The sequence below is a fragment of the Spermophilus citellus genome (assembly GCF_964194105.1).
Source record: "Spermophilus citellus genome assembly, chromosome: 11".
In the NCBI taxonomy this organism is placed as follows: Eukaryota; Metazoa; Chordata; class Mammalia; order Rodentia; family Sciuridae; genus Spermophilus; species Spermophilus citellus.
Genome location: NC_138192.1, coordinates 100,293,745 through 100,317,989, shown reverse-complemented (window position 1 = coordinate 100,317,989; position 24,245 = coordinate 100,293,745). Strand labels below are relative to the sequence as shown.

Below are 24,245 nucleotides of genomic sequence, written 5' to 3'. Positions count from 1 at the left end.
GTGGGCTCTAGTGGGACCATGAGACTAACATAGTTCTGATTTCTGGTGCAGAATGCTGCCAAGCACCATGTCTTTACCAGTCTTTTAAAAGAAATGGTTAGACTGGCTTTTCATGCCATGGCAAATGGGATTCCAGGAGAACAGTAAGGTGAAAGTGATAAGGTATTTTCTTACCTGGTCCTTAATATTCAGGCAATCCTATAATTCATTTCTAAGCACTTTCACTGTAGTCACTAAGCAAGATGCTATGGTCAGTACATCAGAGGAAGTTGAGGTGCACAACATCCCTGCTCTGTTTTTCATGCCCCACCCCAGGCTTTCATTTCTAAAAGCTTCTATCTGTTGTTGGGCATTTCATTTAAGGGCTCTCCTTGGGTGACTGGATTTTGCTTTGCTCAGACTGGCAGAGAGCTGGAAATGCTTAGTTAGACAATGGTCTGGTGGTACAGGAAGATGACAGCCCAGCTCCCTTGTCTACTGTGGTAGGGACTGCTCTTCCTCTCCAGAACTTTCTGCAGAATTAGGCCATGCCTGGGACTTTGCTTGAATTTCTTCCCCTCCTTATGTCTCACCAGTTTCCTGTGAAGCCCTGACTTAACAAATCACTTGCATGGGAGTATTTAATCTCAGGATCTTTTTTTTTTTTTTTAATTCCAGATTATAGGTCCATGTCATTGCTAGCCTACTTGACATTTGGTCATATCATGCCAGTAGTAGTTTGAATAAAGTATATCTTCATTAAATTGGGTGCATTGGCACACACCTGTTATTTCAGCAATACAGGAGAGGAGAATTGCAAGTTTAAGGTCAGACTCAATTTAGCAAGCTCCGTCTCAAAATAATCAAGGACTAAAGGCCTGGGGATGTAGCTCAGTAATAGAATGAGTGCCCCTGAGTTCAGTCCCCAGCAGAAACAAACAAACAAACAATCAAACAACCCTAAAACTTCAGTTTTGTCAGTTTTATGCTCATTCTTTTCACAAAACAAAAGCCATATACTATGATGGGACTAGTAGGAAGAGTTTCACTTTGAAACTATTATCACTACTATTATATTAAACCTGTAACTCTACAAGTCATTGGATTGCTATTGATATTATCCAGATGACTACTGACTTAGGGATATTGAGAGAAAGAGAGGGAGAGAGGGAGGGAGGGAGAGAGAGAGAGACAGAGAGAGAGAGAGAATTGAATATGAATGAGATTGGGAAGAAACAGATATGAGGTATGAGGCCTTAAAAGTTCTATCAAAGTGGACTTGAATGAAAACCATCCTTACTAAGTTTGAAAGGTGACTGATGTTATCATGTGAGTTTCAGAGTAGTTTTGCTCCTTGGACCTACTTAATATTCAGTGCCTTGTCAGGGATGTAGAGGTGTAGATGGTGTCTCTGAAGTAATAATTTCAGAAAATTAAACCTGCTCTGTCAGGTTTAATTTTTCCCATACTCTTTCTTTTTTGTCTATATCCTGAATTTGTCTTAGTGTTGACATACTTTCACTTAATAGGCCTATGGACATGAAATAAGTTTCTTATTTGTGTTTCTGTATTTTCATTTTGACAAGTTATGAATCCTAATCTTAGGCATTATTTTGCCTTGTTACAATATGGACTTAAAAAAATCAATTGTAGGATTATGCAAGTATGAAAAATCTTTTGACGATCTTTTAAAAGACTTAATATTACTGATGTCCACTGACCTATAATGAGCAAGTTTCATAAAATATGTACAGTGAATCTTCCTTAATAGATAAACTATTCTCTAATTTATTTAAAAATCCAATGACCTACATATTCATATGTTCAGAAATCCCCACTTACTAACATTGTTTTTCCTCTGAGACCTTCCATCTGAACAAATCTGTTAAATGAAGTAGAGGAAGCTTTGATCCAAACTAGGCTAAATCCAGTGGAACGGATGTGCTGCCACGTGTGAATGGGAGCATTAGAATGCCAGAAAAGGGAAATTAGGTGTGATCCTCATGCCCTGTCTGCACTGCTTGCCCTTTTCCTTGGTGACAGAGCTTAGGAAATGTCCTTACCCAAGGAGCCAGCAAGGAGAAGTTTGCATCATTTGAAAACAAGACTTCTGCCACGATTGTTATTAATGGAGTATATCATTCCCCCTGCCCCCCAGCAGGGCATGCCATAACTCAGAAAATTTTAGGTTCATCTTGTGTCTCAGGTAGTTCTGCTGAGCCAACTAGAAACATGTTGTCTGTGGAAGCACAGATGTGTTTTGCAAAATGTGCTACTCTTTTATAACATTTGGTCTCTAATTTGGTATCTTGCTCCTTCTTCAGTTTAATAATAAAAAAAAAGTCAGAGTTAACCCATTTCCAGATTTTTATCAAAGTCCATGCTTGAGAAAGCTGTGCACCCTGGTCTTATCTGATAGAGAACAGGATACTGAAAATCCCTCAGGAACTCATTTGGTTGACCTGTCCTCGTTTGACTACTTTTTATTTTTTATGAGACTTTGCAGAAAATTTGCAGTTTACTCATCAAAGCCACATCATTTGAAGAAACTTAAGACCAGGGTCATAAATACAATTTATGAAGTCACTCAGCAACTGGAGAATGTTTTCAGCGGATTGGAAAATTAGATTGAATGATGTATCAGAAACATTGGCAGTAAGGTCAACTGCTAGAAGTGTAAATGTCTTTGTGTGAGATGACATGAATTTTGCTTTTATGCTTTATTGACACAATGTTTATAGTACATGCACATCCCAAATTATTAAAGTTGAAATGTCTAAGGAGTGGCTAAACATGTTTTGAAGTAGCACAGAGATGTGTAGCAACAAAATAAAAATTCTGGCAATCCAAATATTTGTACATCTGAGTGTTAGTGTGTTACGATTCAGTTTTGAGGGCGGCAAGATTTGTCTTTCAATTTCTTTGTTTGATTTATACATATTGTTAACCAAAGATATGCATAATTTAATTACACATACAGTTTGTGTTTGTAGATAACTTGACCTTCAAGATATTCAGAATTCTTTGTCAGCCAGCATCTGGTCCCTGCAATCATTATTTCTCGGTGTCCAACAGAGATACAGGCACTCCACAAGTCATAGAGTAATGGGACACAATGTAAATCTAGGGGTCTTGACTCCATGGTTCAGTGAGCTGGTTATAAAATGGCAAGGAAATCTGTGAGGAAAAGGAAGTCCACCCACTGAAAGATGGGTTGTAAATATGAAATGCTGCAGATCAGGCATGAACATGTTATTGAGTTTCAAAGCAAATAATATACCCTCTTTTGACTTCAGAACATTAAATTAATAAAGTAGGAAGAGATGTCCCTGCTTGCTTCATAAAATAAACAATCTTTCATTTCAAAATCACTGGCTTGAATTCATAGATGTAAAGATTGTAATAATATTAATATCTCCCATGATAGCAGTGTCTCAAAAGTTATTTGGTAGCTTGAGGGTAGCCCTCTAGATAGCAGATTCACTTTGGTTCCTCCTGTACATATATAAAAACTAATATTAATTAGCACCTTTGGCCAATCTCAGCCAAAAAACAACATAGATTGGCTAGGTCAAAGAGCTAATGTATTCAGACTTGGGGAAGCCGACGTTGTGCTTTGTGGGTAAAGGGAAGGTTGATTTGCTACCTATCAAATTGTACAACTCAACTCCTACTCGTAAATCTACCTGAGATAGAAACTTTGTGTAACAGGAAATGGAACTATTTTTTTTCTTCCCTCCTTCACAAAATTCATGCCAAAGAATCAGAGGAAGCAAATATGGTGACCTCCTATTCTATGTATTCCTTCTGCCCCTGAACAATGTGCAGAGTCCTTAAAAGTTAATGAGTCACTGGACTCATTATAGAAAATTCAGGTGTCTCCATTTTTACAGGAAAAAACAACAACAACAACAACAACAACAAAACACTCCCTTTTGCTGATAGTTTTCTAAGTTTTTTTCCCCCATGATTTTCCAACAAGGAATGATTGACTCATTTCATGCAGGAGGGGGGCTCTGTCCTCAGTAAAGTCTTTCTTTCACCTCTAGTGAGTATGTCTTAATAGAAACCTGGGATTTCAGCATGCAGCTCTATCCCAGATTCTGGATGATGTTTTGCAATTAAAGTAGAATTTTCATAAAGGAATATAAGGAAACATTAGCTTTAGGTCTCATTACTTATATACTTTTCTCCATTGCTTATTGAAAGCAATAGAATAATATATATAGTTTCCTTTCATGGAAATTGATTGAAAGGTTGACTGTTTGGCTTGGGGCTAAGTGCATGTTTATTCAAATAAAGAAAATTAAGTTTAAAGGCCAGAAATACTGTGAAAAAAATATATATGTATATAACCACATTGAATTGAAATCAATTAGAAGTTACTAGATTGTTTCAATTTTACCTACAAGTTTTGTGACTAAAATTACCAATACAGACTTTTATCATTTACTTTCAGACTTCTCTTACTATGATGCCCGCCCCCCCCAAAATGCTTTACACATAATGGCTGGCACACACACAGATGTGTGCACATGTGCAACTGGGTTTACCTCCAGCTCTATCTGTATATCTATTTCTAAAGCAAAGATTCCATGAAAGAAAAAAACAAAAAAATATACCTTCATGAAACAATATTCACACCATGTTTGAAGCACTCTGATACTTTCTAGTTTTCTTAATCCTAATTCATTATAAAAAGTTTGTTTTGACCTGCTAAATTAACTTCATGATTCACTAATAATTATGACCCACATTTAAATTATCCAGATTAAGGCTTATTTTAAATTATTTCAGTTACTTAGAGAAGGAATTTTTTTTTTACTTTTCTGAAATATAAAATTAATATTTTAGTGCTATCTGAAATATACATATGGTCATTTCACATTATATAATTTATTAGCTTTTCCTTTGGAGGAGACTTGAGCCAAATAATTTTAATTATTCCACATTCTAAAAGTTATTATTTATAATTTTTGCCTTCTATATAAGTAGACATTTAGCAAAATAAAACTGAATTGACTTGAATATTTAAAATTGAATGTTTAAAATAAGAATATATATTTACTTGCTCATTTAACAAATATTAAGTATTTAGAGACTATGTTAGTCATCATAATGATGGCTAGCATTTTTTGAACTTTTAATTTATATCATGAACTCACATAACCTCTATAGGGAGCCCATGAGGAAAGTAGAATTATCTCAGATTAAAGGGCAAGGAAACTGTGCCTTTGGGTGAATAATTGATTGTTGTCTAATTAGAGTCCAACTTTTAACCAAGTAAGCCTGAATTCCAAGCTCAGACTCAACCTCTTTTTTCTCAATCATTGCTGCTATCATAGAGTGGCACAGTCCCTTTTTCAAGGCAGTACGACCAATAAACAGACTTTTGAACCAGAGATCCTTTTGTGGTACAGTAAAGACTGTGATGTATTCCATGTGCTATGTCAGAACAGGTGCTTTTGACCCTGGAAGCGATTGAAGTTAATGCAGAAATATTTCAGCAGGAAAGAATAATGTTTTATAACTATTTCATAATAATCAGCTCGTGTTAATATAATGCTTTACTTATATCTAAAGGCATCTGATGCATTTGAGATATAAATATATTCAATAAATGTATTTTTTTGATTTGTTTTGTTTTTGGGAAATGCTATTTTTGCCAATGTTTTGACAAAGTAGCCAAAGCTAGTAAATTTTGGGGGCAGAGTGCCAACAGTTGTTTCACAGAATACTCATGGAAACTAGGAATAACCAGGGCCCAGAACTTTGTGAATGAAACAGCCCTGGTGCCAGGTACTTGAGGTGTGAGTAGAAACCATGTACGTGCCCAGAGCTGAGAGCACCACTGGTAAAAGAGAACCTGTTCATTTCTCTGTTTGCTTTCACTTTTTGGTGCTAATGTGTTTAGAAAATTTTGACTTGGATTGTGCATAGCCCCCATTCTACTACCTAACACTTTTTAAAAAGACAACAAGGAGGAAGTGATAAGGAGGAAAATGAGATGAGACTGTTTACCTAATAATGTCTACTGTTGCATAGATTAGGTTAAAAATAGTAAACTTGCCAGAAATTGGGTTTTGGCCAAGGTCCTCCATTGTATGAGCTCAAGTCTGATTTGTATAAGGTATTGCCTTGAATAGAGCACAGAATGCTTTGGCTTTAAGAATATTCTGCTGTAGCCATTCACTTTGTGTTGCATGCTTACTGTGTTCTGCTGTGTCAGGTGCCACATGTGAAGTTTTATTTCATGCTCTGGGAAGAAAACTGTCTATGAGATAAGTGTTTTGTTTAATAAATTGCAGATTTGGGGTATATGGAATATTTGTTTTAAAGAGGAGTTTGCATGACTCAAAATTTCAGTTTCAATTATGGTTCAATAGACTGAATGAAAAGCTCTTGGGTATAATGTGATTCAGGCTTTCAATATGTAGCCTGCCAGGCAGGGCGTGTCGCTGGCTGTTTAGCCAAGATAGGACACTCTGTCCCAGAAATGTAAAAATAAGCATTCAGTGCTTTCTTAGATCCCTATATTCCCATATATCAACAACTAATCACTAAGTGCAAAGTGTGTAGATCTCCTGCCAGAGTTGTAGAATATGACTATAGGAGGAAGGCTTTTATGGTGGCATAATATAAAAGATGGTAAGTCTCATAATTGAGAAAGAATCAGTGCTTTTGTGCATTCTCTGTCCAAAGAAGGGAGAAAGAATACCCAACTGCAGCGGATATACATGTACACATATGTGCCTAGTATTTTAGTGCTTTGAAAAATTTATATCTACAGTAACATTTGTCTGCAAGTGTTACTTTTATATATGCATTTATATTTGCAAAGTACACTAATTCCCTGTAGATACTCAATTCTATCCACCCTATCCTACAAAAATGCCACATGCATAGGCTGTCTTTCCTAATAAAGAAATATTGTAATAAAAGAGAGGTTTTATTAAACTAATGCAATAACGACATTTTCTTTGAGGATTTAACACATCATTTTTAATAATAAAAATCAAATTGTCATTGTTGTGCCCTGTATACCTTTTATTCAAATCACACGAAGTACTCAGGCTTCATGGCTAAGCAGTGCTCTGGGGGGTGGGGGTAGGGGTGGGGTGGGAAATTTTAGCATTACACAAATGAATTTCCACAGCCAGTTTCATAGTGGGGTTGTAGATTATGAATATGGGACCCAGGGAAACCTGTTTATATTCACAAGCAGAGGGGAAAATGCCTCAGGAGCATCTAGAAGGAAATGAGACTAGAAATTAGGAGGGAAGCGATTTTGTTAGGTCAGCCTTCAGATGGTGGATGCCAGTAGACTCTACAGCTATGCCACTGATCTCACTGCTTCCACTAACTCTGAATTAACCACCAAAATGTGAGAGTTCACTTTGTGCGATTAGGCTGGGAATTTGGCATTACCTGGCTTCTTAAGAGGATACTAGTTTATTTATTTATTTATTTTTTGCTGTTGTATCATCTGGACAAATTCCAGAAGTTCATGAAATCAAGGCTAACAAGTAATTATGAAAAGGGAGAGTGAAATATGAGGAATGTGGAGGGATATTGTCTTTCTTTTTCCTTTCCTTCCTTTCTCCCTTCCTCCCTTCCTTCTTTTATTCTTTTTTTTTTGCACTCCAAGGAAAGTTATATGTTAGACAGGTTATACTTAGGGGCAGGATGGAGAGTTGGCCCAAGTTAGTGCCCAAATCTGCAAAATGGGATTATATGTGGTTGTCCCAGAGTTAATAATTAAAATATAGATGGACAGGACTTATTTTCTCTACCATTATCAGTTGAAGTGTTTCTAAAGAAGTGCTAAGTGTATGATTTTATTTTTAGCATAGCCATCGGCAGTATATATAAATTCTCTTGGGGGTTTACGTGCTCTTTTAATGTCTACCTTTATTCAGATTAGAATCTCAACAATTTTAGACTATTTGCTTTATATGATAAGTGAGTATTTTTTTGATTGAGTTACCTCAAAGGTACATGTTATAATAAGTGAACATTGCAAGTTACCCTTTTTATCTCCCACTTCAACAGCCACAAACAGAAACATAATTTATAGAAATGAAAACAGTCTCCAGCTAGTTTGATTCTTTTTCCAAAGAGAAGCACTGGGGCTTGGCTGGGCCACTTTCCTCTGTACACACCTGGTGTATATCACTTTAAAAAATAAATTATGCCTCATTAAATTACAATTAAGTGGAATCATGATCATTTGTTTTTCTGGAAGGAAGATGTTTTGCATATTGAAAGCCTAATTTGTTGCAGGTGACAAAAAGGCTGAGCAGATTATCTAATATCACTTCATTTTGGGGGGTAATGTTTGCTGGTTAGCTTGTATATACTCCAGTAGTTCAGAATTACATTAATGGGGACTGTATTATTTTCACTTCAGAATGTTTTCTATCACGTTATCAGTTTTTGTACTTTCTTTTTTTTTTTTTTAAACCTTAAGGAAACAGAAACTTCTCTTGATATTCTGGAGAAGACTTGCTCTTTTTTTTCCCCCTCAAATATTTGGTTGTGTCCTGTCTCTTCCCTTCCCCTTTGTGTGGTTTCACCGTTATCTCTTTACCCAGGCACTACTTGCATTTTAAAGTCCCAACAAAGTTATGTCTCACTCTCTTCCAAAAAGTTTTCCCTGAGCCCTGCACTTTGCCTTGCTTTCTTCCTGCTTTGAACCGAGTTGGCCCTGGCTGTATCTCATGGTTATGACACTTATCATTATTTCCATGGTACCACCATAAAACCTTCTTCTCCCCACCATATACTCAACTCTTTGGGGGCAGAACCCATTTCTTTTTAATCTTCTCATTCCTCTCAGAGTTTTGTACCAAGTCATAAGTAAGAAATGAATTAATGGAGGGACCTATCATTCTTTGAGATTAATTGTATTGAATTTAGGGGTTCCCTAGATAATCAGTGGTAGATATTAGGTTTAGGGTCCTCCTAAGTTTTCTGTGAGAAATATATCTTAGTCCTAGAGAAGCAGCAAAAATTTGAGAGCCATGAAAAAGTGTTAAAATTTAGTCAGTAATGACTTAACTTTTGCTGCCAGCCTTGGAGAGGACTGGGGGCCTCTGAGGGGTACAGGCTCAGAATTCCTAGAACCTGCTCTGGGTTTGTATGTGTTATCTTACAGGATTAGAGGCTCATCAAAGATATTTTATTAGCCATCCCAGAGAAGGTAACAAGGGCTTGTACAGAAACTTGGAAGTAAATTTTATAGAAACAGTCATGGTAATGTTTCCCAAACTTTTCTGAGTCTTAGCATGTATCAGGCACACTGACGATTTGAGACCAGCTATGTAAATTACTGAAGATGTAAGGAAATGAAAAGCTCATCAGCAGAAAGATAGATTTAGAAAATGTAAGGTCATTCATTTAATCTGTTACAAAGATATTTTAGAATACCGGAAAAATTAAGGATGTGAATTTTTCATTTTAAAAATTAACTCAAATTCTTTGTGTATGAAGATGGCCTATGTTAGCAAGCAAGCTGGATTGCCTCTTATTGTTCTGTTGCATTTTGTGCTTCAAATTTTTTACTTATAATGATTTTTCTCCCCAACTTGTATGTTCTTTGCTGGTGCTAGAAATGATATGAAGGTTGCAAAGTACTCCATTAATAGACCAAGGAAATGGCCAATTTGAGGTTCTCTTTGCCTGATTCCTTTCTTTTTCCATTGACTTGTATCCCAAGAACTCTTTTGGAGGGGGTCTCCCCTTATGCCAATCTTGTTTCCATTCCTTGCATTTCACTATGTTTCATGGTCTTACATAACCCCAGCTAACACCGAGGAGGAAATTGTTATGACTCCCTGGAGAAGGCTCTGTTGCCTATGAGGAGGAAAATACTTAATGGCCACTTTACTCAATACTTGCAATATGTTTTAATATGATTACTGATATGAAAGTTTAATAAGCAATATCCTGGTTAATTTATTAATTTCCCTGCATTTGCACATTCTCAATATTCATGACCTTTCTATTCATAAAAGTACATCTTTTTTTTTTCGGTGCCCAGGTGCCATACCACATTTTCTGTGTCTCAGGCTGCATAATGGCCATGTCCAAGTGACACCTCCTGCCTGGCTGGCTGATAATTAAAATGCCAGATGACATAGTGGCAAGGGCTTTAGAAATATTTATGTGAGATAAATTATTAATTTATGTTCTATTTGAGACAGTTTCAATATGATAAACATTTACTTTTTTTTTTTTTTTTTGAAAATTAGGTGGGGTGATTTGTGGTGTAAGTTAGGCTTCAGACTTTCTTGTGATCCTCCCACCCCCACCCCAAGGATGATTTTCAACTAGCTATATTCATTTCAATAAGTTCTGAGCCTGCAGAGTTTAGATTACATTTTTTAAAATCACAGTTTAAGATAGTTAAAAGCACATAAATAACCAAAGTGAAAAAGACTGAACAAAACCACAAGAGCACTTCTTGTGCTCACTAGTAAGCCACTTATTATTTGAAAATGTCTGAGGTAAAAAGAATTCACTCAGGGACCATGACTACTCAAATGAAAGTTTAAGTGAATAATTTGGTACAGTTTTCTAATTCTCTGGAGATGATATAAGGAGGTGGAACTTGCCACCTTGTTGGTTTGAGTCTTTATCTGTAATTAGGCAAATGAATCAGAGGCAGCAGAATATTCCACCAGCCCCTTAAAAAACAAATATTGTGTCTCTTTCACTTTGGAAAGGAGAGCTGATGAGCAATCATTCTCAGGGTGCTTTGTCTGCATTTTCCTTAGAGATGGGTTAATTTTCCCATAAGGTGGCCCATCCTGTAAAAAAGGTAAAGGAAGGATCTAAACAGTTTAAAAGTGAAAGGAAAAATTCAAACAAACAAAAAACACTCTGTGCTTTCGAATAATCTTTTTATTGATGAGGATTAAACATAACCTTGAGGGTTCATTAGAATGATAATTTTTGTTTTGTCATTATTTTGTATGCAACTTTTTTTTTTACTGTAGTATACTTCATAACTTGTGAAATAATTTCATGGTGGAAGAATAAGTTAAAATTTGCCTTTGAGATATTTTAAATTATAATCATAATAGCTATCATAAAGAATCTATCCATGTTGATACTCAAACTCCTTCAAATTTTAGTATTTTAAAATTTATTAAAATACTAAAGTTAGTACAAAGGTAGCAGGGTGAGGAGAAGGGAGAAGAAGACCAACTCATTCTTTTTACGCATGGTTCATCATTAAAGAAAGCTCAGAAAATATCAATCTTATTGTCTTACTGATATTGAAAATTGGTATTGGTTTCAAATCCACTTCCCTTTTGCTTCTCTGCATATATTAATTTAGAGGTTTTTTTTTTTTTGTATCTTGAAGCAAATCCATTATGAATATTTCAGGTTGCTCAGTGCAAGTAGAAAGTAGGATAACGTCAGGCAGACTGACTTAATTTCAGAAAGAATCAATTCATAGATTGCATAACATTTTCTGGAAGACAAATGTCTTACTTGTTGCTTCTAAAAGCATGAAAAGAAATCTGTTTTTTTCTTAGAATCATTTTACCAGTAGTTTTTTTTTTTTAATGTACATATCCTATTTTGTTCTTTCCTTAAGCATATGTGAGCATGCACACACACATGCACACATATGTACACACAGACAATAGCATTTCTTCTAGCTTCATTCTGTGACATATTTTATTCTTATTCCTATTCTGACCTCACTGTGTGTAATACATGCGTTTATGCACACACTCCCTCTCCTACATATACAGAGTGCTCTCTAACCATCTTTGTGTACTCATTTGTCTCGAGTATTAACAAGAAATTGTCCTCTAATCAAAGTACCACGACATCCAAGTTGTAGAACTATCAGATGGCATGCCGTACTATAGTAGGTTCCTTATAGTATAAATTGTCTTATGTGATGTTTTGAGGAGTGATTACTTCCTCGAAGTGCTGATAGCTGCTTGATGGACAGGCCTATAAATGGCATTTGCTTCACTCTATTATAATGTATTACTTTATTTTAAAATGTGTATCTTACCCTGTAGATTTCTGGCCAACCAGAGATTGTATATTCCCCTTGCATCTGATGCCCTTTATGTTTAAGCCATGTGCTAGAAATCTGATAGTGTTGCCTTGACATTGATTCACCTCAGGAGACATGTCTTCGGCATCAGTACCATTTTACCACAGTTCATAGAAGTGATTTTCCATGATTTGGGGTTGTCCCATCTGTTCTAATATATAGGATTAACATCTCAGCTCTTCCTGAGATGGTCCCAAACCCGGATCTCATACTACCTTATGGAGGGATATTAGCTGGGAATATAAAATGATGCCTCTGTATGGTAATCCAACAAGTGTGCAGAATGGAAGTAGATCTGCATCTTCCCAGAATGCTACAATGTTCTGACGTAGATCCCCTCTCCAGTCCATGTTACTTTAGTCTTGGCAACATTTTACTTTTCTTTGTGACTTCTCTATCATTAGAGCACACAAAAACACTAATTTCCTATTTAAAGCTTGCTATTTGGATGAGTCACATACTCAAAGTATCTGAGCCCACCATGGTATTCTGTATACACTGCAATTAAAGTGTGCTCTGTCTCCTCACTGGATGTGACCACATTTTCATTGCTTTAATCAGGATTAGGGCTTCCCCCATGAGGGTATCCCATAAAAAGGTTTAGGTGCCCTTTGGTACATATGCAAGGATAACTATTGTGTGTGTGTGAACTGGGAAGTTATCAGAGGGTTAACACAAGGTATAGCTTCTTACTTTGTTTCTCTCCACCCCCCCCCTTCTTTTGCCATAAGAAACATCTATATTGAAAACAGTGGCCGGTCACACATAAATTCAGCCAAACTTTTTTTTTTTTTTTTTTTTTTTAAATCGATGTAAATCTCCCATGCTGTTTAAATGTCGGAACTAAATTTACCAAACTTGGCAGATTTGTAAAGCTGAGCAGGACTGCCAAGTGTTCCCAGTTTCAAGCAGAGAGAGTTCTAACAGTTCCTGAAATACTTGTAGGAGGCACCTGGTGGTAATTGCAGTTTCACAATTCATCCCAAGCGCCTACCTTGCTAGGTGGCATCTCTGTGCATCCATGATTATTACAGTGAGGATGAAGTGTCGGAATAGAATGGTCCTAAAATAAGGTACAGCCCCCGGAAGCCAAGCGCATTCCCACAAAATCTTTGTGCTAGAGAACCCTAAGGAATTAGACTGAGGTTCCTGACATCACAGCCAGCTGGCCACACCAAACAAAGGGGAGCAGGGCGGAAGATGGAAACCACACACACACACCTGCAGATCTAACTCAACCTTTTCTTCCCTCCCCCACTCATTCAGGGATTGTTGTCCGAGATTCTACGTAAGGAAGAAGACCCTAGGACAGCCTCTCAGTCTCTCTTAGTAAATCTGAGGGCCATGCAGAATTTCCTCAATCTTCCGGAAGTGGAGCGAGATCGCATTTACCAGGACGAGCGGGAGCGGAGCATGAACCCTAACGTGAGCATGGTCTCATCGGCCTCTAGCAGTCCCAGCTCCTCCCGAACCCCTCAGGTGAGATATTTGCTGCACTCACTTTTTACTTGGAAACATCTTGCTGGGTTGATACTGTGTTTTTCTTTCAGAACTAAGAGACACAATTCAAGGATTTCTTAATCTGTTAAATATGTTGGTCAAAGGATATGACCTCAGGCCATGTACTAGTGGTAATCTTGCACTATATGGTGTGCCATTTCTATCCCTTGAGGAATGTCTCATTCTTCCAAACATGGTGGGTGGGTGGTATAGGCGGGTACAGGTAGGGGGTTGGACTCTACATTGTCCACAGCTGCTTAGTTTTAGATGAAAGGGGCAGGGGCTTTGTTTGTATGGCAAGACCATTGTTTTCCTTAAATTACATTATTATTTAGATGGAATGAGGGGTGGTTAAGGACAGAGAGTTCAAGTTCTTCCTTAGGCAAAAAGTATGCAATTATAAAACACCTGTGTGTAAGGAAGGCTAGATCAGAATGGTGCAAGTATCACTCAAGGGTCCCATGTGAACTGATAGGGGAAAGGTAGGCCTTAATTATTTTCCTTCTTGGGATGATCTCATAGGATTTGGTGACTTCCGTCCTTTCTCTTTCATAATTTCAAAGTACTCTGCACTTAGGCCTTTCAGGAGATGTAGACATCTCCTAATATAATGCATTTTAGAGCTCCTACCCCAAGGCAGCCAGGGATCATTGCCAACACAGATCTGAGCCCACTCATCTTTAGTCTGGTCCCTGTTTCCCTTAACCTTTTACCAAGTTGATTTATGATAGACCCATCCCATTCACAATTGCTAAGATGGGTTGCAAGTCCATGGTGGTTTTGGGGACCAATATTTAACAGGTGCACATTTGTACAAAACTGAAAATTGGGTTCTTCAAAACTGAAGATTGATTTGCTTAGATACTATAGTGTTTTTTTTAATGAGTCTTTTTTTTTTTTTTTTTGATAAATTCCCAGGAGCTGGTTAACAGAATCAGAATTTTATTCTAGTAGAAATATTTGAACTTTTTCAAGGACATCATTTTTTTCAAACAATTTGACTATTTATATTTTTCACTGTGCAATAGATTTTTAATTGAAGCCTATTTTATATCATGCACTGCCCAGTTGTGTTATTTACACTTAAGTCCTTAGTGAATATTTCAAAATAAGTCCCTTGACTGCTTAATTTGGATATATGTAACTAAATCTTCTTATTTATTTATTTTTTTCAGTTTGGGACTTAAATATTGAGCTATAAAGTTGGGCAAGTTGTTAATTTGCACTAATATTTACTTCAGGAGTCTGCTCTTGGAAATCACTTCTACTCGTTAAAAAATAGCACAGATTTGGGTTTTGCTTTCAGCTATTTTACAATATTTTTTAAAACAAAATTGTCTCTTAGGCACCTTTCTGAAGACTTGATAGCTTTCAGAACCTGACCAAACTTATAAGGCCACACAATTATTGACAGTATTTTGCTATTTTTCAACAGGATCCCACCGTGAAAATTCCTAGATAAAGGTGCTCTTTAGGGATCAGTGTAGAAACTGATCATTCAGTTTCACAGTTTTTATATTTCAGAAAATAAATACAAACTATCCCAACATATTTTTGAAAGTGTAGTCATGGCACTGCATTTGTATTTCTTTGAAATCTCCTTTCTGTTGGTTAAAGATCAAGAAAGGGAAAGTTATTAAAGTCTTTAAAAATATTTTATGAATACTTCCTTGCTTAAAATTCTTCACTGACATATCTGAATAATAAAGATCCATGGTATGGTAATTCTTTTAGTTTGAGAACAGCATAGGAGAGTAGCCACCGACAGCCTTTGGTTGGAGTCAGCAGCTCATACTCTTAGATAGCCTTATGCAGATTATTTTCCATTATTTTATTTTGGTAAATTAGTAGTTTACCAAAAAAATTGAAGAAACTTCAAATTTGAAATAAAGTCTCCTAAGTTTCTCCTTATAATTCTTCAAACTATTGCTCAGTATACTTAATAATAAAACATCCATATAAGAATAAGAATGATCATTTGTTAAGTACCCACGTATCATGTATTGTAAACATGTTACACGAATTCTGCCACTACTCTTTTGTGCTATTGATCCCATTTTACAGATGAGGAAACAGGCTTATGTGGTGAAATAATTTGCATAAGGTCACATGACTGAGTGGTAAAGCTAGCATTTGAACTCTAGTTAGTTTGATTCCAGAACCTGGACTCTTAAATGTATATTGTAGCAACTTAAGGGATTTTGTTTTAGTCCTGGGAGTTCTAGAGAAGATTCTGTCAGTCTAGTAGGAGATAATTGGTAAAGCTAATGAAAAGAGTTGAGAAACTCAGAAATTATTTGCTAACACATTCACTTAAAAGGGATTCTACATCATGTACAACCAGAAAAATTAGAAATTATACTCCATTTATGTATGATGTATCAGTGCATTCTACTGTCATGCATCACTAATTAAAACTATTTTTTTTTAAAAAAAAGAGAAAGCACTGTAGGTTAACTAGAAAATTTGAAAAGAAAAAGGAATTCTTGAAAAACTTAACAGAGAATTGATTTTTATGAGGTGGTCCCATACCTGCAGGTAAAAGGACCCCTGTAAACCCAGCACCCCATGTGAACTGGGGATTTGGAAAGCAGTGTTGCACAGTGGTCCCAGCCTATGCTTTGAAAGGCTGTTTCAGGATATGGTTCCTTCATTGTCTGCTGCATGTCCTTTGGCAAGTTAAACATCCTCGTTTATTTCAATTTCTTCATCTGCAAAATGAAAATGATGATGCCTAACTCATTGGATTCTTACAAGAATTAAATGAGATAACAAAAGCTAAAAACACTTTATAGAATGCCTGGCACATAAAGAGAATCCCATAAATTATACTTACTATTACTTGGCAGTAACTAGAAAATAGTATGAGACAGGGAGACCAAAGGAGAATGACAGAAGTCCCTGAGCATTCTTGGGAAGCAAAACCTTCAGGGAAACTTAGGGCATTGAGTGTGGCCTCAAGACTTTCTTGGCAAATGATTGCATGTCCGGACTGCATGCTCTATCTTCCTCCCAACCAGCATGCTGCTCAGCCTAGTCGGGGGCAGCATGGGCATTCACAGAGGGAAAGTTGTGATTTGGAGGCACTTCCATTGGTTTGGAGTGAAGGGTGAAGGGGTTCCAAAAGAAAGAAAAGAGTTTAGATCCATTTAGATCCATTCATGTGTCTGATGGGGTCCAACTTGTCCTGGAGTCCTGCTGCCATGGGTTCTAAGAAGATGACTCAGGTATCTCATTAGCCACCCGCAAAACATTTTAGGGCCCAGACTAAGCAAATCCTCTCACAGTCTTTTGGACCGAGGAGATTCCAATGTTTTAGGATTTTCCTTACCCCAAGAAGTACGGATACCTTCTGTATTGTCCTTCATTTGTCTCTGAAGCTGATGGGAAATCATTCAATTAAAACGAACACGGCAGAATACATAAAACTGCAATATGAGTTTAAGAAAATGAAAACGGCACATCAAAGGCATTCTGAAGCCTAGTTTTATGAAATGAAATTTTGTTTCATTTCCACTGATTTCCTAGGTGAAATTAGGTGACTGTCTGGGTAGCATAATGATGATAATGATGGGAAACCATACATACTCAAATGACATACGTAAAGCTTTAATAAAGAATGAGAGAGACTCAAGGGAGTGCATTAAATTGAGTAATAATTTATTATTTAGAGACCTCTACCCATTTACTCATTTTTTCTGGAAGAATTGGCTTTTCCTGCAAGGTGTGCCATTTTTAGAAAGAAAAAGGTGTGTGTATTCTGCATATTCGTTTTTCAGTAGATGATTGCATATAGTTTGATGCCCAGGGTAGCCATCCTACCTGGGAACCATCTAGGATACTGTAAGGGAGAGAACAGGGTTGACAGGATTCTGCATGTCCTATAGGAATGCACTGCAATTATTTCCAATCACAATTAACCTGATTAGAATAATGGACAGGAAGTGTCCCTCTGTAGCTAATGCAGTTTGGCATCAGCTGACTGAAATCCTTTGATAATTTCTGCACAGATGGCTGGGCTGAATGCAGCACTTTTTAAATTATTATTTTCATGGTCTCTTGGTAGGCCAAAACCTCGACACCGACAACAGACCTCCCTATTAAGGTGGACGGCGCCAACATCAACATCACAGCTGCCATTTATGACGAGATCCAACAGGAGATGAAAAGGGCCAAGGTGTCCCAAGCCCTTTTCGCCAAAGTGGCTGCAAATAAAAGTCAGGTGAGTGGTTTTTAAAAGAGCAAAACTGAGGACTGGAATTAGACCTTTCTCCTCCTCCCACCAATAAAAATACATCTGTTCCTATAATAATAATAACAATAATAATCCCCAGGGAACCTGTCATGTTCTGTCTCTTACTTTTGCTTCTACTCCCACTGGAATTCAAAATAGAGATTAAGCCAAAACCCAGCCTTTTTATTTTAAAGGATATTTTTAAAGACTCAGTTTTGAATGATTTGTCTGCTTATTATAAGCCCTGCTATGTACCTTTTGTTTTGTTTTGTTTGTTTTCTTTCTTTATTCTATCTTCCTGTTTGGGGGGGTTTAGCAATTTTCTTTTTTTTCTTTCTTTCTTTCTTTCTTTCTTTTTTTTTTTTTTAAACAAAACCTGAAATGAACATAACAGTACCTTCCTGAAGACCAAGTTTAGCCAGGTCTCATCACCTTTCTTATTCCCATGGGGAAGGGGCTGACTTGGCTATAATAACCACTTTCCCCAGCCCCAGAGACACCTTGTGATTGTCAGGTGTTTCTTTTATGTACAGAATACAGTTGTTTTTCCAGGAGAAAACACACGTGGAAGGATCCAGAGTAAGTGCTAAAATCTTTTAACAGAAAAACATAGAAGCTTATCCAGTAAAATTTTTCAGAGTGTCGGGATTGTGGGGAATGTAATGCTCAGGGGAAATGAGCAGACAGATGCTTAGGTTTTTCATTTCTGAAAGCAGCAACAGTTGACAGGATCTACTATCTGCTTCAATTTGCTTAAAGGGGCAACTACTGCCTGTTCCTAGAATCCTAGGTTAGTTTGAGGTGCTCACTTTTTAATCCTTAAGATAAACCATTAATACATGGTGGAGGAAACAAAAGAGAGATAAGGCATACTTTTGAGAGTCCTTTGATTTTGAACTTGATTTCCTCTGTGGCTTTGCATGACAAATGTTTTCATCCCTACATATGTAAATGGTAAAATTGTTCATCATCTCCCTAACAGATCTTTTGGTGTGTGCTATAGTGAAAGTCACTGAATATTATATTCTATTAAGCAAGAAGGTTTTCAATAAATACTAAGTTCTATGAGTGACAAATATTATATTTAGACTAATTATATTGTTTCGGGGTTAGGCTTTTTTGCTTGCATTTTTTGCAGAAACCTGATTTATTTTCAGATGTTAATGAATGGAGAGAAGACTATCAAGGAAATTTGAAGAGGATTGCAATATTTGTGTCCCTTTTCAGCTTCAATATAGTCATTTTTCCAGATTTCTCTCTCTCCATCAATGAAATCGGTGAAATACAGTTGGCTAAGATGTGATGTCCAACCATAGTATGAAATAACATGAAAAGAAAACACCGTAGAGCCTTCTTAAACTGTTAAATGCATAAAATCCCATGTACCACATGGCAAAATATAATGAGAGTTGGAGCTGTTAAATGAATAAAGCTGTTAAATGCATAATACCACTTGGCAAAACTACTGTGCATTTAATGGTTTTCCACTGTGTAATAAAGGACATATGTGGTAAATGTGCACTGAGTATAAAAGCTGCACAATTGATTTTGCAAACCTGCCTCTTGGTTGTGACTTGATGTAAATATCAAAGTTTCACTCAGTCCTTCTTTCAGAAGCATCTCTCAAAAAAAAAAAAAAAAAAAAAAAAACTGAAGACTGCATTCTGCAAACTTGATTCAGAATTCCTGTGATCTTCCTGTTGACTTGGCACCATGGTTTTTTGGAATTAATGATGCCTCCAGACTTCCAAAAATAATTCAGGTGGCTGATTGAAAGCTGTGTTTGCCAATTGGCAGAAGCACATTTTTGATGCCTCCTGAAGAAATTGGTAGCCCTGGTTTTGTAGAACCTGGAGGAAATCATAGTTCTGGTGATTCATATGCTGAAAGGTGAGGTAGAGCCTTAGTGAGGATAAGACACTCAGAAGTTTTTCTTTTTGCATGAGAGCAGTGGTCTTCTTTATGAATGGGGAGCCTTACTGTAAATAGCTAACTAGATCAGCAAATGGGATGTTATTTTTTTTAAAAAATGGTACCATCAGACAAAGAGAACTTAACTGATGGTTACAAAGGCAGTTTAGCACAAGATAGTCACTCCATTTTATAAGCATCAGTAGCAGCATTCACTTGATAGTGTATTTAGTAAAATCAATTGCATTATTTGGTGCCTTGCATGTACATTTGGTGCATATCATATATGTATATATGTACATACATATGTACACACACACACACACACACACACACACACATATGTATGACTCACAATGGGACTTGACCTCTCCCAGCCGCATTGATCAAGGGGTAACACCTGTTTCATTGGATTGTGAGAACTGAGAGAGCAAAGATTTTTCTCTCCTCTTCATTCCTTTTCCTCCATTGCTTTCCTTTGGAGGGATCCAGAAGTTCTTGGAGTGACTGAGGAGGCAAATGCATCTCAAGGGCTTTCATTCTCCTGGAGGTCAAATTAGTGAAACCTTTAATTAGGAACTCTTGTGAACTGAAGGAGGCTTGGAGCCCTGAAGGCCCAGTTCAAATATGCATAGCAACTCTCCCCCTCCATTAGAAATTGTTTTAAAAATAGAAATAAACTCTCCAATAAACCTTATTCATTCCTTGGTGTGAATTGCTGTAATCAGCTATTAAAAATAATACTGAACACTGCCCTGAGCATTAGGGAAGCTTTGAATGAGGAGTAGGAAAAAGGGAGGAAAATTTTAGAAAGATTGAGGGTGGTCTGCCAAGAAAGTCCTTGGGGCTGTAAGTGTGTAGAGTACAGGCACAATGGAGGGGAGGTTTTCAGAAAAGGAGTTGAAAGGGTGACAAATGAGTTGGTTGTGAAAACCCATTACTGGGAAGTGTGTGTGTGTGTTTCCTGAGTACATGAGTTAGTCAGGATGCATTTGTAGGGTTGCAGACCACCGCCTGCAGGTCAGAGCCCGCTTCTTTGTCACAGACAGGCCAGTCCATCATCTCATTTTGTTAGGTATATCCTCTCTGACCTTTGCCTCTTTATTCATGAGAAAGAGGTCAAAGAAGAGTAAAATTAGAGGCAAAACTTGCTTCAGCACATTTCACTTTGTACTTTTCCTTCATTTTCAATTTAGGATCAGTTTAGTTGCTTAGAATATTTGTGTGTGTTTGTGTGTAAATTCTGAGGATTATCCATCTTTTCTTTCTATAGAATATTCAGATCATTGGTCTTTATGGGATAGAATTGCACTGTGCCAGTGACTATTCTCTGTGAAATAGGAGTGAGGGGTTCTTAGGAGGAGTCATAATGTAAATGGGTCCAGGACATTTTCTGAATCATTTCAGTCTGACCCTTATGTACAAAGGGCCACCAGGGAATGAATGCCCAAGATGCAGTGTGAAGGCACAGGAATTCTTTGTCCTCAGTAGATTCCAGCAATTTCCCTGTCCTCCATACTCAAATTTAGAAGGGCTTCTTTCTCCCTGCCTTCCCAGTTGTATCTTATCACCTGTGATCTAGGAAGTAGAAATACAAAAGGGAGAAAACAGTAAACTGAGGGCTCTCCCACTGCAGTCCTCCAGGGATACTCAGATATTTTGTGATTGCATCTTCAGTCACATTTGTATTGAATCAGTTTCCCTCTTCCCAGACATTCATTCATTTTTCTTCTCATGATCTGCCTTTTGTCATCTTTGATCGTCTACAGTTGTTTAGCTCATAGAATGTTTAGAATGTTGAGAATCATTTGAAGTTGATTTTCAAAAGGAGCCTGAATCTGCATTATTTGTACACCCAAAGACCCAGCTTTACCACTGAATTTGGGTAAAAATAGAGTAGGGAGAGAAATGGAAAGGGGCTTATTTTAGTTCCCATTTCCTGTCCCCACCATTGGGGAAAAAAAAAAAAAAGCCAATGAACAAAATGTTCAGGAGGGCACTATGCTTACTTTCTGTGTCAGGAAGATAGAGGGATACAGACACTGTTCTGTTCTGTGTGGACAAGGGGAAAGAAATAGCCCAGTGGTAAGCCCCAGGAGCTAGTAATGAAAGGTACAGTCCCAAAGCTGCTAAAATAAAAGGGAGTGATCTGGGAACAACAGGGATGCAGTAGGGTGTCTGCTGAGATGATACTGGTAGGGGATCCTCATCTCCACCTAGGTTTAAAGACTTCTGCCAATCTGAAGGTTCCCTCTCTGCCACTCACACCTTTCCAGGTTCACAAACTGCAGAAGCAACAACAAAGTCAGAGATGGAAGACTCCATCTTCCTACTACAAAAACCAGAATAGGAGGCACAATTGTGATTCACACTGTAGCTAGAGAGGTGGATTTCTGGCCTCCAGTACAGTTTCGATATGACTTTCCCTGTAGAAACTGTGTTCTGCATGGCAATTGGATTTCAGTATGTTCTATGCTTCATGTATATTAGGATTAAGTAGACTTGTGTATTGGCCATTATGTCTTATCACTACGTGTCTTTAAAAATAAAATTGTATTCTGCGTTCTCAACTCCTGACATAATGAATTGTATTCCAAAATGGGGGGGGCTACAGATGTTTTAGATGTAATTTATAGGCTCAGATTTTGTGAACATTCTTTTTTTCCCCCCTAAAATCTTCTTATTGATGGCCTAATTTACTTGGCAGGCTAAATGATTTAAAATGTTTTTCTGGTAGGTTCTTTTTAAATAAAGCAAAAATAAAGGAAAGAAAGAGAATTTTACATAAGGAAAATGATGGATATATTACTTGGTTTGTTTCTTTTTTCTATTGTTCTTTGCTATTGGAGTTTACGTCACATTCAATTTATGTGCTAACATTTTCTTCAGTCATGGGTACTGTACTAATTTTTATTTTTGTGTCTCAAAAATTTCCCAGGTTCAACCTAGTTGTGCCTATTTCTATCTAAATGAATATTCTATTTTATAATTACATGAGTAATAATATCCTAATTTTAGAGGATTCAGATGGTGAAGAAAAATACAAAGGCGAAAACATGGATCAACCATAATTTCACATTTGAGAGATAGTTACTATTGGCATTTTAGAGTCTTTCAGTGTGTATGAGTGCATGGGAGTCTACATGTGTGTTTATATTATAATTAAGATGAGACCTTATAGTACATAATTATAAGACATTTTAAAATTTCAAGTCTTATTTTATAAGGAACTCCTTTAATTTTATTTCTATTTTTTAAATAATTTTTTATTATATTTGAGGTTTACAACATAATGTTATGCGAAACCTAAGCAATAAAATGGTTCTGATAGTGAAAGAGATGAACATTTCTATTATCTCACACTGTTACTTTTTTGTGACAGGAATAGCTAAAATATACTTACTAACCAGAAATCCCTAATACATTGCTATGTTATTAACTGTAGTCCTCATGTTGTACATTAGCTCTCCATATTGTTCTTCTACTGAGATTTTGTATTCTTTGACCTACATTCCAGAAGAGGAATTGCTGGGTCACATAGTAAGTAGTTCTGTTTTTAATTTCTTAGGAACCTCCTTACTGTTTTCCATGATGGTTAGATCAAGACTCACTCTCATCAACAGTGTCCTAGTGTTTCTTTTGCTTTACACCATTGCCAACAATTTGTTAGCCCTTGTTGATAATAGCTATCTTAACAAGTACGTGGTGATACTTCATGGTGGTTTTAATTTGCATTTCTCTGATAATTAGTGATGTTGAGCACTTTTTCATATGTCTGTTGACCATTTTTATGTCTTTTTTGGAGAAATGCCTGTTAAGATCCTCTGTCCATTTTTTAATGAAGTTATTTATCATTCTGCTACTGAGTTGTAAGAGTTACTTACACATTTTGCATATTAACTTCTTATCACATATGTGGTTGGAAAACATTTTTTTTCCTACCCTGTAGGTTGCCTTTTTCACTCTCTTGATTATTTGCTGTGCAGAAGCTTTTTAGTTTGATTAGTCCCAGTCACTTTTGCTTTTGGAGCTTGAGCTTTTGTTATGATATCTAAAAAAAATCATTGCTAAGGCCAATGGCAAGGAGCTTTTCCCCTACGTTCTCTTCTTGCAGTGTGATAGTTTCTGGTTTTATGCATAGGTCTTTATCTGTTACGAGTTTTTATTTGTATATGGTATAATAAGGGTCCAATTTCATTAATTTGTGTGTGGAAACCCAGATTTACCAGCACCATTATTTGAAGAGTCTATTCTTTTTCTGTAATTGGTACATTTTAATCATACATAGTAGTGAGATTTGTCATTACATACTCATACATGCACATAACATAATTTAGTCAGAATACTTTCCCCATTGTGTCCTATTAGTGCTGTGGTCAAAAATTATTTGATCATTTATGTTTGGATTTATTTCTGGACTCTTGATTCTCTTCCATCAGTCTATTTTTATGCTAGTGCCATGTTGTTTTGATTACTACAGATCTGAAATATAATTTTAAATCAGGAAGAATGATACCTCCAACTTTTTTTTTCTTT

General features: G+C 36.7%; 1 protein-coding gene across 1 annotated transcript in view; it reads left to right on the top strand.

The window, feature by feature from the left end:
* The window catches only part of SATB2 (SATB homeobox 2), a 174,135-nt gene that overhangs the window by 104,026 nt on the left and 45,864 nt on the right, over window positions 1-24,245 (top strand). Inside the window, exons 8-9 of the mRNA XM_081261424.1 lie at window positions 13,331-13,543; window positions 17,631-17,786. Coding sequence (XP_081117550.1) covers window positions 13,331-13,543; window positions 17,631-17,786 — 369 coding nt within the window. The remainder of the gene's footprint in view (window positions 1-13,330; window positions 13,544-17,630; window positions 17,787-24,245) is intronic.